The 17,415-nt window shown below is 42.4% G+C and overlaps 1 protein-coding gene across 1 annotated transcript in view; it reads right to left on the reverse strand.

Annotated features, from left to right (window-relative positions):
- Window positions 1–11,171, reverse strand: part of CDHR2 (cadherin related family member 2) — a gene marked incomplete at its 5' end in the record, with an annotated part of 36,645 nt that extends 25,474 nt beyond the window's left edge. The window contains 3 exons of the mRNA XM_083353366.1: window positions 1,454–1,543; window positions 10,343–10,482; window positions 11,132–11,171. Of these exons, the coding sequence (XP_083209492.1) occupies window positions 1,454–1,543; window positions 10,343–10,482; window positions 11,132–11,171 (270 nt within the window). The remainder of the gene's footprint in view (window positions 1–1,453; window positions 1,544–10,342; window positions 10,483–11,131) is intronic.
- Window positions 11,172–17,415: the final 6,244 nt, after the last annotated feature.

Here is a 17,415-nt window from a genome sequence, read left to right on the forward strand (position 1 = left end):
TTGAGTTGTATGTGTGTGCATGTGCCGGCCAGCCACTTGCACAACCCGTTCCCGAACAGGCTTGGTAATAGGGCGCAGCCCCAGGGGTTGGGACCCCTAATCTAAATTCCTTGCAAATTTTAAATTATCAGTGTTTCATCCAACAAGTTCTTAAAATCCCTATTTAAAAACAGCATTTTTTCTTCATTTTCCTTATCCCCACCCCAAAGTACCTTTATTCATTCCTTGCTTGTAACAATAGCAATAGTGACTAGCATATACTGTACTATATTGAAAAGGAATACTGTAAGAATGAAATCCTTTGGTTGAAATGGACAGAGTTGGATACGGAAGTTATTTCTCAAATATGGGAAACCAAATGATATAATGTCTCTGCAGTTGCAACAGGTTAATCCCCCCTTTTTTTTAGCTCCTGCAGAAATTGAATGCAAGAGAAGCTGCTTCAATGAGTGGCAGAGAGATCCTTTTATTCATGCTTGTGGTGAGCTCTGTAGCATTTCTTTGAATTCATTTTCAAAACATACACACCCCTGATCTCCACTGTTTCTATAATTATCTTTTGCCAATCATCGAGCAGGTCTACTTTTTAATTAAATTTTATTTAGCATGTTCAACAATCATTTGTTCAGAGACGATTTAGAAGTTAAGGTGGTGCTGAACGAATGGTAGTTATGTCTGGTCCCCAAAGTTACAACTGTTATAGCACACCCATGGTGATGTAATCAAAATTCTGACATTTGGCCTCCCACCTCCCCCAGGAGTGCTTAAACCCACTCCTCCATCTCTCCTACACTCATTTTTACCCTCTTGGCTGCCCTGGGCTCTGCTGGGTCTGACATCTCTGTTTACTTTCACCCTTTCCTTCCTCCTGCTGCTGCTGAGGTACGCCCAGCCTGGTTTTCTGAGAGACAATTGCAGGCTACACCTGCTGGCTGCACCAGGCCTTCTCCCGAGTTGTCCAGATTGCATGTGGCTTCCTGGCAAGGATTTGGAAGGCTTCAAAACCTCACCGGAAAGCCCCATGTGATTTGGAAAAAGCAGCAGGGCACACCAGTTACAAAGTGAGCAGAGTTCTGGCCAGCCAAAAGGGGAGAAACGGGTCTGGCGGAGAGATAGATGGGTGGGGGAACGAAGAGGAGTCAGAAGAAGGAGGGCCTTACTTTTCCAAGGCTCAGGATGGGAAGGCCCACGCTGGGAATGGCTTGGATCAGTGTGAGTCCTCACCTAACGACCAGTGGGATTCAGTTAACGATGGCAACAAGGATTGTCAGGATAGACACTACTAAGCAATGTAGTCATATAATGTCATGCTTTATGATTGCATCGCTTAGTATTGGATATTCTGTTCCCAATTACCATCGTAACTCGAGGATTATCTGTATGGGACACACAGTCACAAAGAAACAACATTTCTAGAACAAACTTGAGCAGAAGATAATATGGACATAGATACCTCAGGGACATCTGCCAGATAAGGTTCATTCTGGAAAATTGGTTTATTGTCATTCCGGTCATTTACAATGATAGTGATTTTTTCAAAGGTCTGTTGATAAAAAAGAAGAGATTAAAAACTAGTGATATAAGAGACTAAATGGAAGGGCTTCAGCATTCATGAGTAGAAAAGGACTGAAGTGTAGAGATATGATCACCATATACAAAGTAGATCAGGCCCTGGACCCAAAAGTACAAGATTCAAAACTCTACTAGACAGCAAAATAAAAGGCAAAACTCAGTAGTCGGTATATAAAAATATAATCATCACTGTCATCATAATCAACAATAGCAGTTGCAGCTCAGCAAGTTAATGGATAAGAAAAATTACAACCACAGAAATGCTTTCAACACAGTTGTTACATTTGATTTTGCGTCGGGTTATCGAATAGAGTTGTGTGGAGGCTTTTTCAATGTTATAACTAATTTTAATTTATCTCAGTGGCTTTAGTCAAAGAGTAGCTTGCTCAAATTGTGCTGTAGCTCCTAACTGAGCACTGAGGTAGCAAATACACCTCATTGCCCTATTCCCCATCATAGCATGCTACCATGGAGATTCTCTGCCCCACGTATCCCTCCAGGTTTGTCTTTCTCCCAACAAATTGCTTTACTTACTGGTGCACTGTTATTGTCAGTCACTTTTGCATTGAGCAGGATAACTTTTGTTTGCTGAAAAGAAAGTGCAAAGTAGGAGTATTTTAATAATATATGCCAACATAATTATCATACTTCAGTTTCAATATGGTTGATAAATAAAGTGTATTTATTTACTACCCATCTCATTGCTTTTTAGAGCAAGATGGGCAACATATAAATTTTAAAAATAAACCCATAAAAACATAGAAGTCATATTAATTGTAGTCTTCAACTTACAACAATTAGTTGTAGTCTTCAACAGTAGTCTTCAACAGTTCATTTAGTGACTGTTCAAAGTTACAGTACTGAAAAAAATGACTTATGACCGTTTTGGACACTTACAACCATTGCAGTATCACCATGATCACTTGATCAAAATTCAGATGCTCGGCAACTGGTTCATACTTATGACCATTGCTGTGTCCCAGGGTCATGTGATACCCTTTTTCAAGCTTCTGACAAGGAAAGTCAATGGGGAAGCCAGATTCATTTAACAACTGTGTTACTAACTTAACAACTGCCATGATTCACTTAACAACTGTGGTAAGAAAGGTCATAAAATGGGGCAAAATTCATTTAACAAATGTCTTGCTTAGCAACAGAAATGTTGGGTTCAATTGTGGTCATTAGTCAAGGACTAACTGTATTAATAAAAGCTGTTACATGTCCATCCTTGGGGCACCCAAAATTGCTTGCATAGCTACATTCTTCATCAGCTAATGGTTCTGGATACTCTTCAGTAGTACCCCATTGCAATGATCCAAATGAAAGATGATCAGGGAATAAATAACTGAGTGGAGAACCTCTCAATGCAGGAAAGGACGTAACTGTTGCACAAAGTTGAGCAAAGATCCTCCTAGCCAGGCCTGCCACAAGCAGGTCTTGTGAGTCCAGGAGGACCTGCAGATTATGCACCAGTTCTGCCTAGGGCAATGCAACCCCACCCAAGACCAAAGATGCTAAATGCCCATGGAGAGGAGCCCACTACCCAACGCCACTCCATCTTACCAGGGTTCAGCTGAAGCCTGTTGTTCCCCATCCAGACCCCCACAACCGCAAATAGTCTCAGGCCTCAAGAATGTACACAGCATCACACAGGATGGTGATCTATAACTGGGTAGCATACTGATAATATGTCATTCCATAATGGCAGATGATCCCACTTAGTGACTTCATGTAGAAGTTAAAAAGCAGTGGAGAGAGCCCTGAGCCCTGTGACAACCCACAAAAAAGGGACCTCTCACTTCATATCAATTCTGATTGGGACCAGCCATGGAGGAAGTAGATGAACCAGCACAAAACTGTGCCCTCACCCCTAACTCTCTGTGTCAGCTGAAAAGGATATGGTATCAAAAAGGTCAATGGTATCAAAAACTACTGAGAGGTCAAGAAGAACAAAGATGGATGCCATATCTTCATCCTGCTCCCACCAAAGATCATCTTAAAAAAGTGCTGTTTATGTCCCACATCCAGGCTTGAAACCTGATTGAAAAAGGTCCAGATAATCCATTTCATTCAATACCCTCTGAAGTTACAGAGTTGTAGTGCCATCAACTTCTCAACCACCTTTCCTAAAAAGAGAAGGTGGGAAACTGGTTGAAAATTGTCCAGAATGGCAGAGTTCAGCAATGGTTTCTTGGAGAGAAGCCCAGCCACTTCCCTTCAAATGAAGTTGAAATACCACTTCCATCAAGGAAGAATTCATTATTGCTCAGACCTACCCACAGGTCATGAGGTTTATTGCAAATGGCAGTTGGACTTTTGGGGGTTTTTTTCTTTGAAAATGTTTTGCTTCTCGTTCAAGAAGCTTCTTCAGTTCTGTTAGGGTGAATAGTGGATTGCCTCCAAAAAATTTAGGGCAAGGGGAGAGGAAGGAATTTACTGGGCTCATGACTTACAACCCAATTATCAAAACAACAGAAGAAGCTTCTTGGATGAGAAGTGAGATGTTTTCAAAGAAAAAGAAAATCAAAGGAAATCCAGTTGCTATTTGGAAAAAAGCACCTTTGGAACAATTATGACCTAGATGATTGAGAATCTTTATAGATTCTCTTCACCCAAATGTCATCTTCCAAGCAGCCTTGACCAACCAGTTAACTGAGTAGGTTTACTCCTTGGGCATCTCCACAGGACTTGCCCTATGTCTGGCACCCAACTTAATGACTTTATCTGCCAGATGAATAAAAAATTACTCTGTGTGGCCTTGAAAGTAGGTCTCTGCCCCCTCCCGTTTCCTAGAAGGGTCTGGGTAATCTTAAACAGGGCAGTCAGGTGGCTTCTGCAGATGTATTAAGAACGAAATAGTATTGCTTGGCTATATTGCTTATCGCCACAAGGTATGCCCTAATAATGGTTCTAAACCATACATGTCTGATCAGCTTCATAGCCCATTTTTTTCTAGCAGGACTCTAGATATCCCTTGATTATTTTTAATACCCTCAACTCTTCCATGAACAATGGACAATATAGGGAACAATGGACCAAACAAGTTCGCACAGATGAGATCCTGACAAGGTTCTGTCCACCTCCCTATATAACCTAAGGTTGGATTCACAAGCAATACTTAGAACAGACAAGTTACATTAGAACTTTAAATGATGAATGAACCAGAGCATATCTCTTATTAATACTTCTTCCCCAAGGACAGATTATCTGAGATGCCTCAGTTATGAATCATTTATGCCCTTACTCATCGTCTATTATTCCCTTCCCATCTTTTCTGCAAATGATTCCAGATATAGTAGATCCAATAAATCAATTATGCCCTGATTTATTTAAGCCAGTAGTTTTCTTTCAGTCCAGATTTGCAGACAAGTGAAAGCTAACAAACTCCAATAACTAATTTCCAATGAGTGATTTCTACTTTGCTTGCAGTTCTTGCAGTTCTTGTACAGTAGGGATAAATAACCTGGACCCTTATTAATATTCAAGGATACAACTTTCAAAAGTTGAACATGACATAGGCAACAGTGAAAGATAGGTCCAAGGCATCTGCAGGAAACTTTGCTCCCAGTTTATACTATATATAGTTCTGGGTGACTTCAACCTGCCTTCCCTGGGAGGGTTGTCAGAGTTAGCTCGGGAGTTCATGGCTTCCATGACGGCCATGGACATGACCCAAGTAATTCAGGGCCCGACTCATGGGGCGGGTCACACCCTTGACCTGATCTATCTGGACAATGGTTGGATGATTTGGGAGGGGGCTCGCCAACTGCTGTCCCCCTGTCATGGTCCGATCATTATCTCCTGCGGCTGGTCTTCCATTGTGCCACCCCCCGCTGCTGGGCTGTGGAACCGACTAGGTGGTTCCGTCCCAGGCGCCTAATGGACCCAGAACGGTTCCAGATGGCACTTGGGTCCTTACCTGTCTCCCTCACTCACAGCCCAGTCGATGCCTTGGTGGATGCCTGGGAAAGGGCGGCCACTGAGGCACTCGACCGTGTTGTACCCTTGCGACCCCAGACTCAGCACAGATCCCGTTGGGCCCCATGGTTTTCCGTGGAGCTCCGGTAGATGAAGCGTCTAGAGAGCGGTTGGAGGTCCACCCAGTCTGAATCTGACCGATTGCGACTAAGAGCCTTTACAAGGTCTTACCTTGCTGCGATGAGGACAGCGAAGTCTAATTACTTCGCTGCCCTCATCGCGTCCGCATATAATCACCCAGCCGCCCTGTTTAGGGTGACTCGCTCTCTCCTTAATCGGGAGACGAGGGAGGAACCTTTACAGGGACGGGCTGAGGAGTTTAGTCATCATCTGGTGGATAAAATCGCTCAGATCCGGACCGGTTTGGACTCTGACTGGGCAGAGTCTGGAATGGAGGAATCAAGCAGTCTTGAGCATGTTACCTGGACTGAGTTCGACCCTGTTTCCCCCAATGACGTGGACAGGATCATGAGGAGACTGAGTTCCACCACCTGTTTACTGGACCCGTGCCCCTCCTGGCTGGTCTATGCGGCTCGGGAGGAGACACGAGGCTGGTTCCAAGCAGTAATATCTGCTTCCTTGAAGGAGGGTACCTTTCCCACTGCTTTGAAGGAGGCGGTGGTGAGGCCCCTCCTCAAGAGGCCTGCCCTGGATCTGGCTATTTTAAATAACTATTGTCCGGTCTCCAACCTTCGCTTTTTGGCGAAGGTTGCTGAGAGTGTGGTGGTGCATCAGTTCCCTCTGTTCCTGGAGGAAACGGATTATCTTGACCTGTACCAATCGGGTTTCAGGCCCGGGTACAGCACGGAGATGGCATTGGTCGCACTGGTGAATGATCTCTGGCGGGCTCGGGGATGTTCCTCTGTCCTAGTCCTTTTAGATCTCTCAGCGGCTTTCGATACCATCGACCATGGTATCCTACTGCGGTGTCTCAGGGGGTTAGGAGTGGGAGGCACTGTTCTACAGTGGTTCTCCTCCTACCTCCTGGGCCGCTCGCAGTCGGTGTTGACGGGAGGGCAGAGGTCCGCCCCGAGGTCTCTCGTTTGTGGAGTCCCTCAGGGGTCGGTTCTCTCTCCCCTCCTGTTCAACATCTACATGAAACCGCTGGGCGAGCTCATTCGTGGTTTCGGGGTGGGGTATACCCAACTTTTTCTCTCCACCCCGAACCAACCCAGTGATGCACTCGACGTGATGTCCCGTTGCCTGGAAGCGGTCCGGGTTTGGATGGGGAGAAACAGGCTTCGTCTCAATCCTGCCAAGACTGAGTGGCTGTACATACCGGCATCTTGGATAAACCAGGTTGTTCCACCACTAATGATGGGGGGGTGAGGTGTTACCCCCCATCGATAGGGCTCACAACTTGGGCGTCCTCTTGGATTCACGGCTCAATTTTGAAGACCATATAGGAGCCGTGACCAGGGGAGCTTTTGCCCAGCTTCATCTGGTGCGCCAGTTGCGGCCCTATCTGGACCGAGATGCCCTACGCACAGTCACTCATGCGCTTGTGACCTCCTGGCTAGACTACTGCAACGCTCTCTACATGGGGCTGCCCTTGAGGACCACTCGGAGGCTTCAACTGGTGCAGAATGCAGCTGTGCGAGTTGTTATGGGAGTTTCCCGATACTCCTGTGTAACACCTCTTCTCTGTGAGCTGCATTGGCTTCCGGTTGCCCTCCGGGTGAAATTCAAGGTGCTGGTAATGACCTATAAAGCTCTCAATGGCTTGGGTCTGGATTATCTAAGGGAACACCTGCTGCCGGCATCAACTTCCCATCGTCCCGTGTGCTCCCACAGGGAGGGCCTTCTTAGGGTACCGCCAGTCAAGGAATGCCGGCGGGTTATCCCCAGGGGAAGGGCGTTCTCTGTGGGCACGCTGGCCCTTTGGAACCATCTTCCCACGGAGCTTAGGACTGCCCCCGACCTTCGCTCATTTCGCAGGGATTTGAAAACTTGGCTTTTTGAGCTGTCTGGCCCAGACTGAGGGATTTTAATTATTTATTAATGGGGTTTTAGTTTAAATTCAGGGACTTAATTTAATTTTAGTTTTAATCGATTTTAACTTTGTATGTATGTATTTTTAATTTTTCCCTGTAAACCGCCCTGAGTCCTACGGGAATAGGGCGGTATACAAGTTTAAATAATAAATAAATAAATAAATAAATAAATAAATAAAATACTATAATCTACTAGCAATTTTAAGATCTGTGGAGTTTAACTCCAAGAATTCCACAGCCAGCGTGGCCACACATCTTACAGTTACCAAGATTGAAAAATGCTGGCCTACAGTGTATAGAGGACAAGTACCTTTAAAGGTGAGGTACTGTGATGTTTCTTTGATATCTGTGCTAAAAATCTCCAACCCAGATTGGGATGGGACAAGGAGGTGTGGTGGGTGAGTTGTCGTTGATGTTCATCTGGTTACAGATGAAAAATTAAATATTGTGAAAATGAGAGTAACCTGGTAAAACAAAAGGAAGCAGTGGATATCATCACTGCTGTATAGAAACAATAGAAAAAAGAAAAGAATTTTAATCTGAAGCCTTTCAGCTTATAAATATTTTGGGAATTCATGCTAAGCAACTAAGTCTAAATTTTCAGTACTTCATGTCTTTATTGATTCTGAGTCAATCTGATTACTTCCAGTTCAAAATAAGATCTTGTGAAGACACCATTTTTAAAAGAAAAAAGAAACAAGGACACCTGTGGGAGATGAATAATTGTAGGACAATCATCTTAATGTCTCTTTGGGGCAAATTAGAGGCAATGGTAATCCAAGGAAAGAAAAGATGAATATTAATCAAATATCAATGCATTTTAATTTAAATGAGACAAAAGAAACATGCACTGGTGCAAACTCTTAATCACACAAATACACTGGTGGTGTCTGAGCTGTCTAACTAGGGAAAAGTTCTTAGGATCACAACAGAGAATTCAACAAGGGCATTTGTGAAAAGGGCAAATTCTGTGTCAGGGATCATTGGAAGTCTATGGTATATAAATGCATAATTCTGGCATATTTGAAAAAAGATATAAAATAACAGAACTGCAGAGTTCTGTAATAGTTTTGTTCCCTATGCCATCCGTCTGGTAAACTTGCAAGATAAGTTTTTCTCGCCATGCACGTGTATACATAACCCAAACTAGACTGTTGTTTCTCTGTGTCATGTAATATATGTGGGTATGTGCATAATTCTCTATTTATTTATTTATTTTTGTCATATTTATGTAGCGTATAACTGAGTTGACCCTTTGAGAGCTGAATACAACGATATTTCATTTTAATGATTGCCAATTAGTGTACATTCAAAGTGACAATAAAGTTATTATTCTATTCTATTATTCTAAACGGCAGCTCAAATGATCTGAACAGGGACCCTGAATGCCTTTTTTATGAGGAAAAAACTAGAACATTTAAAGCATTTTAGCTTAAAAAAGGGTGACTTGGAGGTGGATATGATCAGAGTATGTGAGTCTGGAGAAAAACAATGGACATTTTTCTGTTGTCTCCTCTCAGAACATTAGGATCAGGGTTCATGCAATTTCCTTTTTAGGATTCTGCCCTTGGGCTATACGATGAGGGGAGTAAGAAGGCTTCTAATCTTTGATTTAGATCAGGTGTGTCCTCTTCACTCAGTGTGGCCTAGGCAAGCAAAAAGATTGAACACCCATAGTTTAGATCAGTCATGCTGGCTCTGGAATTCTAGGACTTGAAATCCACAAGTCATAAATTGGCCATAATTCCACACTTCTAGTTTAGCTGAAACTGGGGGGACCTTTGTGTGGGGGCAGGGAAGATCAGTTTGAAAAGATTAGGCAAAGTGAGAAGCTGGGTTTGACTATGGTCACTTCGAAAAAGCAGGGAGGAGAAGGGTTCGGCCTCATTCTGAGACCTTCTTGGTTCTATAAAATCAGTTGAAACAGAACAAAACTGGGTCATTTGTCTGATTTTTCCAGTACTGTGGCTCTCCCTTGGCATTACCACATACTCCATCCATTCTCCAGAGGCTATTCTTTTCCTTCAAGTATACTTTTTCTCCAGAATTACTTAAAAAAAATGTAGCTCCTATGTGCTATTGTTCTGAGGGTTTCAGTTTAAAATGGCATTAAAACTTGTATTCATAAGAATCTCTTTAACACTTCTTTACATTTTTCTTCCACCTATATCTTTCACTTGAATGGGGAAGGGGTTTATGAATATGACTCTCATGGCCATCCACCATTTCTTTCCTTTGTTATTTATCCTTACAGTATTTAAATGTGTACTGGAGTGATGAACAACAATATTTTTAAAAGATAAGTTTTTACTTGCATTCCTGCAGGGATCACAATCTGTGGCAGGGCCCAGACAATCTTGATGGATCTTGAAAAAAATACTAAGTGGAACTGAACCTGATTAATACTTGGATGGAAGACCATCAGGGAAGAAACGCTATTGAACAGAATAAGACATTTTTGAAAAGGTCCAAAGTCCAGAAGAAAGGAATGGTAAATCACTTTCATGTTTTTTGCCAAAATGTTTTTTTAAAAACCTCTTTGTGTAGTAGTCACCAGGAACCTAGTAAGTAACTTTATGACCAGTTCTTACACTTACAATCTTTGCAGGTCCATAAAGCAAAGGAAAGCTGGAGTAAGATATTAAATACAGTTGTGATTTCACTTAACAATCATTTCACTTAATGACTGAGTTGCCACTCACAATTGTGGTCACTAAATGAGGTCTACCTCTTGTTCAGAAGGAGATTGCCAGAGTTGCCATCTGCCCAGCCCTGGTTATGTCCCTTCATATCTTTACCTCATAATCCACAGGTTGCTTTAGCTTCACGTTGCCTGTTCTACTATCAGCTGAGAAGTAGTAAGCATTTTCACCCTCAATGCTATAGTATAATGAATCGTTTTCAGCATCCACTGCCACCAGCTGAAATACCAAGGTCCCTGCAATGAAAAATGAGGGCCAGAAGCAGAGAAGATGAGAGGAAACAATCAGAGAAATACCTGGTTTTAAAAGATTCTTATGGTCACTGAATTTTTCCTCCAATTGTCTCCCTGAAGTCACACCTTTTGAAAGAAGCCTGAATGGTTTCTGGGTTCCTAATTTATTTAGTTTAATTTCATTTATATACAGTAGCCACCCATCTCATCAAAAAGTGACTCTGGGTGGCGTACAACAAAACTAAAACAATAGCTAAAACCATTATCATTACATTATTTTTAAAAATATTAAAAAGTATAAAAACAGAGCCGAAGTAATGAATAATGGATGTAGGGATATAAATAATAACTGAGCCGTCTCATCACTTCACGCATCCCCTGGAGTGCCTTGGTCTGCTAGCATAACCAGGTCTAGAGGGACTTTGGAACCCTATTGCCATGTTCTCTTACCACATTCCTCTTACCACATCCTTAATACGCGTAGGCTTATAGCTTCTCTATCATCACAACCACTGGCTGAAATGATGGGAGCCACTGTCTGTCTCATTTATAGGTCTTAGCCTAGGAAGGTCTATGAAAAATACCATTGACAAATATAGAAATACTGGCTTTAATTTTCTGCATTCCAAACAAAACTTTCTCCATCACTAACCTATAGGTGTGTCCTCTGGCAACACAAACCTGTTGCTCATGTTGAACTGTGGAGCTGTGTTCGCGGATGCTGCAGGAAAGACAGTGAGCTAAAATTATGATTTCATGCGCAAAAGACAATCCCCACCCAGTAATTACTGGGTGCATAAAATCTACACCTATTCACTGGCTACCAGTTCTTAGCCACATACTTCCCCCGCACTTACGACGACAAGAAGCTCTCATTCGGGAGTATAGTAAGATCCTGCTAAACTCCTCTCTACCCATTCATGCCTATACTTCTGATCTCTTAAGATGTCGATTAAAGTCAAGAAATCCACCACTCCTCACAGCACTTAAGCTGCTGGCCGAAAATCAGAGCACTATACAAAAGTGGATGGAAGCATGGAGTAGCTATACCTCCCAAGATATTTCTGAGCATATTAATCCTAATAGTATACCTCCAGGATTTAATCTACCCCGACACATATGGGTGACATACAATAGAATTAGAACGACTCATGGGGTGTGTGCCGATTCTCTGTATAAATGGGAAAAGACACCTTCAGCACAATGTGATTGCGGGGCTCCCCGACAGACTATCCAACATATAGTCAGGGAATGCACTAATAGAAGATACCCAGGAGATTTTAAGGACTTCCTCTGCGTAACAATGGCAGCTACTGACTGGATCTCCAAACTCGACATTAAACTCTGAAATGTTATTTCTGTTTTCCTCTTAGGTTTTATAATTGCTTCTTTTTTAAAAAAATTGTTCTAACTGTAGTGCTTTTAATTCTGTGTGTGACCAGTCATACACTAAATAAATAAATAATCCCCACCCACTCACACCACCCAATCTTCTAAATTTTTCCTTCATCTGAATTTCCTCATAATATCTTCTGCCACAGTTTTTAATATTTCCCAACACTGAATAGACTTAAGTCTAGTGGACTTAATAATACTCTTAACATGGTTTCCAGAACAATCATGGTCTAGTCTTAGCAAGAAAGACACTGGAAAATGTATAGTTCCATAAACCTCCCTTCACTTCCTTCAAGAGAGGTTGAATACCAAGGTGACTTTCTCATTTATTGAATGTTTACTTTAATGTAAATCCTACTGGTTGCAATATACCAAATTGTAGTCCAGGTTATAATTCTCACTTGAGGATGTTCTTCCATGCAGTGCCAAGCCTCAGTAATGTCTCAGCAGGCATGAACTGGCATAGAAGTGGGGGAGGAACTTTTCCACAGAAAATCTTACCTAATGTCAGAAATAGAGAGAAAACTACCCATGAAAGCCCGAGCATCCTGCTGAGGCAAGGAGATCTGTAAATACAACAGAAAGGAAGGATTAACTGTATTGAAAATAAAACTGCTCATCCTGCCCAGGGCCCGGTTGTTTGTAAGATCACATTCGTTGTTGAAAATGGCTGTCCTTAGAAAGCAAGAATGGTGTTCATTTTAAAAAATTATCCCAATGAAAATTGTGTGCAATGTAGATTTACTCATATGCCATATTTTATAGCTTTATTATGCCTCTCAAGTACTATATAAAAATTATTTTCTGGGTGTGGTACTAGTGACTAAATAAATGCTAAATTGCATTAGCAACAAAAACTTCCTATCTCTAATAATGTTTTATGGCATTATAAGCAGGAGAGTCTATGTTTATCACAGAATTTCAATATGCCCTCTTACCAAACTGCCAACATAAGCAGAATAAATATATGACGTAAGTCGCATATTATGCACTCCAAAGAGAGAGGACTAATTTACAATTATCCTATCCACATAGATCCAGAAGCAATGGGATGATGGTAAAGGGAAAAACTCAATGTAAAAATAGCACAGAGAGAGAGGAGATTTTGTTTGTTGAAACGTATTCAAGAAATATCTTCCAGAAAAATAAAGCATTAATGAAATACTTCTGAAGCAGTAGAAATTTGGAGTCCATTTTTTACTCAGTGCGGGATTGGAATGTAGGCTACCAGTGTGTTAGGTTTCCAGGAAGGCTAGAGATGACAGTTACTCTTAATAATGACAAGAACTTTCTGCAAAGGAGCCTGGAAGGTTCCTGAAAGGATGTTCAGCTCCCGGGTCCTCCCATTTCTTAAATAAAGCCTTGAGAATTTGGGTATTATCCCAGAGCTTCAGATTGATTGCAAGGCCACTCCAAAAAGATCGTTCATGAAATGCAAGCACAGAATCATTACATCCACAATTAGTTCATGTTTCCTTAATCCAATCTTTAAGGTAACCTAGCGCAAAACCCCATTGAGCTTCTGCATCTTTAATAGCTGTGTACAAGAGAGGAGAACACAGAACAGTTTGCTAGGCAAGTCTCCTTGTTGAAATGCCATGGCTGCATAAGGGAGAAAAGCGGTAGGAATTAAGGCTGTTTTGCATCTGGCCACCCTTGTCACACATGTCAGCCCACATTTCTCCTAGTAAAGAAATTAACTAGGTAATGCTTTGGTGTCCTCCGTACTGAAAAATACAATTTTGCAGAACAGGAGCAAAAGAACGGGAGGATGGGTAGAATGCTAAAGAGGGATCTTCTCAACCTGTTGATGAATCTACATCCCTTCTCAAGCCTAGGAGCTCCTAGGCAGAAGGATGAAAAGGTGAATATCCCTGCTAGGCATGGACTCTGGCCTGCTATAAAACTATTGTAGATATTTATTTATAGTAACATAGAAAAGAATGGCCTGCTAGGTGGAGATGCTAACCTCTGATCTCTGGTGGAAACTAGTTCCTTATGCAGCTAACGCTAACTAACTAACTTGAGGCAGGAGGTGCAATACTTCATTTGTGGTACAAAGGATTCAAAGGAGAAGCACACCTCTAGAATCTGTGAGACAGTTCCTCAACCGAAAATAACAATCCTACACACTATTTTACACCTCATCTTTCTAAAAACCCTGAACAAATGCCATTTCTCATTCTTTTTTAATTACAATTTTATTGTTAAATAAAAGCAAGCAAACTTCAGATATAGATTAATGATTTGAGCTGGGCTACGACAATTTAGTGTTAATTTAACGTCAACTATAGTACCTATCATAGGAAAATAATATATTAAAATGAGAAATAAGTAAATGGAAACAAAAGAATTAGCCATGTACGCTACAAAATACTTAATAAAACAGAACAGGAAATTCAATTTTTTAAAATAATCATTAATATATGATACTATAATTATTCCCCGCATATTTATTTCCTGCAAAGTATCTACAGGATGAAATCTAAATTCACAAAAAGATGAACTGAGCCTTTAACAACTACTAGAATAACAGAACCTGGGAAAATAGAAGGGTTTCAGCACCAAGACATCAACAATTCTGCTGTGAAACTATACTTCATCCCTGACCTGTTTCTTTCCTGGAAGAGAGTTCTCAACATTGTTGTACTTTGAGGTAAAGGTTCGTTCTCTGAACTTGCGGGTTCGTTTCCGAACATTTTGTTACCAGGCTAGGTAAAGAAACATTCAGAAACCAACCCACAAGCTCAGAGAATGAACCTTCACTCTCATCCTACACCCGAGCTATAGATATTTGCCACTATTGCAAATTGTTTTACTTGCTCTATACTTAGAAAAACTGTTTGGCTCCTAGGAAGATAATATGAAGACTGAAAGATTAATTTACCTAGGGACCATAAATCAAAAAATAATCAAATGAATCAGAACAAATCCAAGCATCAAAACAATAATAATAACATAAAACAGGAATAGAAAATAGATGCTATAAGAATGCCATTGGATCAGGCTAAAGGTCTTTTCTGGCGTAATACTGTTTTCAACTGGGATCAACTTCCCTAAGAATAAATGGGACAAGATTTAAATCTCACTTCTTGTTATTTTCCTTCAACATCCATCAATCACGGACATACTACCTCAGATCAAGGCGGCTTTATTTGGCCATAGGCTTATCTTCTACAAGGAAGCTTCAGTATTTTAAAACAATCACTTAGGCTGGCAGCCATTATGTTTTGTGTTACATAACAAATTGTTGATGATAGAAAATACTAAATTTGCTCAAAGTGAATTCCATTCAAGTACATCATTATTAAAATACATAAAGATCAAATGCTATAAGGTGGGATGGGGGTGGAAAAGAGTTATATAACTGGGCATCTTCAATACCTATGGTGGATAATATAATCTACGTCATAGAAATATTAGCTATTCTATTGGAAGAGAGACACAGAATTAGGAAAAGCCGATTTGAGTCTCTATGACTAAGGATAAATGTGACTTTAAAATGATGCAAAGAGCTGCCTTTGGGAAAAAAATTCATTAAGTCAGCGTCAGGAACTAAAAGAGCATACTATATCGAATGATTTATATGCTTCCCATCTCACCGTTAAAGCAACCCTGGGTGGAGCTTATATGAACTAAACTCCATTAATTGTATGGCTAGTATACTTGTTGCCAGCATGTTTAAGTCAGGAGAGTTCCTTAAGAAGCTCTTTTGCAAGCAAGAATCCATACAAGATCTGCACTAACTCAGGCAGGCTTACCACAAACTTCTCATACACACCATCCCATTAAACCTGAAGGATTCTGCAAGTTTAGCACTTGCTCTTTACGCAGAGCACTTTCCTTAGAGGGGTTCGGAGCCATGGCCTATTGTCATTCTAATCCCACTTTCCTTGGACACCCCTCTACAGGTTCGCAAATCTTACCTTGAATCACGCAGACTCATGGGGCATTCCTCAGTTCTGTTGCAGGTGATGGAGGTCTGAGTCCATTGTGCAGACTTTGGCTCCTGTTATAAATTAGCTTATCAATCATTAACTGAAATGAGTAGATAAAAAAAATTCAAATCTCCTTCCTTGAAAAACCATCCCTTTTCAGATTGTCACCAGTGCTGAAGTCTTATTTATGCATTAAATTGTCCTTTGTGGTTGGGAAGGAAAGCTTGAAACTCCTGAGGTTTCACATGACTTCCACCCCCTATTCCTGTGGTGGCGATTTTTCTATTTTTATGCCATATATACCCTGCATTTTCCTTCTTGGTTAGTCTGACCACCATGGCAGTTGATTCCATAGGGCAGGCGCGCCCACAGAGAACGCTCTCCCCCTGGGGATCGCCTGCCGGCACTCCCTGACCATCAAGACCCTGAGGAGGCCCTCCCTGTGGGAGCGCACGGGACGATGGGAAGTTGAGGCTGGCAGCAGGTGCTCCCTGACATAATCCGGACCCATGCCATTTAGGGCTTTATAGGTCATCACCAGCACCTTGAATCTCACCCGGAGGGCAACTGAAAGCCAATGCAGCTCGCGGAGAAGAGGCGTTACACGGGAGTATCGGGAGACTCCCATCACAATTCGCGCAGCTGCATTCTGCACCAGCTGAAGCCTCCGAGTGGTCCTCAAGGGCAGCCCCATGTAGAGAGCATTGCAGTAGTCTATCCAGGAGGTCACAAGCGCATGAGTGACTGTGCGTAGGGCATCTCGGTCCAGATAGGGCCACAACTGGCGCACCAGGCGAACCTGGGCAAAAGACCCCTGGCCACGGCTCCTATATGATCTTCCAAACTGAGCCATGAGTCCAGGAGGACGCCCAAGTTGCAGGCCCTATCAACGGGGGGTAACACCTCACTCCCCATAGTTAGCGATGGAAAAGACTGGTTGATCCGAGACGCCAGTATGCACAGCCACTCAGTCTTGGAGGGATTGAGTTGAAGCCTGTTTCTCCCCATCCAAACCCGGACCGCCTCCAGGCAACGGGACATCACATCGAGGGCATCACGGGGTTGGTTCGGGGTGGAAAGAAAAAGCTGGGTATCATCAGCATACTGATGATACCCCACCCCGAAACCACGAATGAGCTCACCCAGCGGCTGCATATAGATGTTGAACAAGAGGGGAGAGAGGACCGACCCCTGAGGAACTCCACAAACAAGAGGCCTCGGGGCGGACCTCTGCCCTCCCGTCAACACCGACTGTGAGAGGCCCAGGAGGTAGGAGGAGAACCACTGTAGAACAGTGCCACCCACTCCCAACCCCCTGAGACGCCGCAGTAGGATACCATGGTCGATGGTATCAAAAGCCGCTGAGAGGTCTAATAGGACTAGGACAGAGGAACAACCCCTGTCCCGAGCCCGCCAGAGATCATTCACCAGCGTGACCAATGCCGTCTCTGTGCTGTACCCAGCCCTAAAGCTCGATTGGTACAGGTCCAGATAATCAGCTTCCTCCAGGAACAGAGGGAGCTGATGCGCCACCACGCTCTCAACAACCTTCGCAAGAAAGCGAAGGTTGAAGACCGGACGATAGTTGTTCAAAATAGCCGGG

Source organism: Vipera ursinii (assembly GCF_947247035.1).
Source record: "Vipera ursinii genome assembly, chromosome: 2".
NCBI lineage: Eukaryota > Metazoa > Chordata > Lepidosauria > Squamata > Viperidae > Vipera > Vipera ursinii.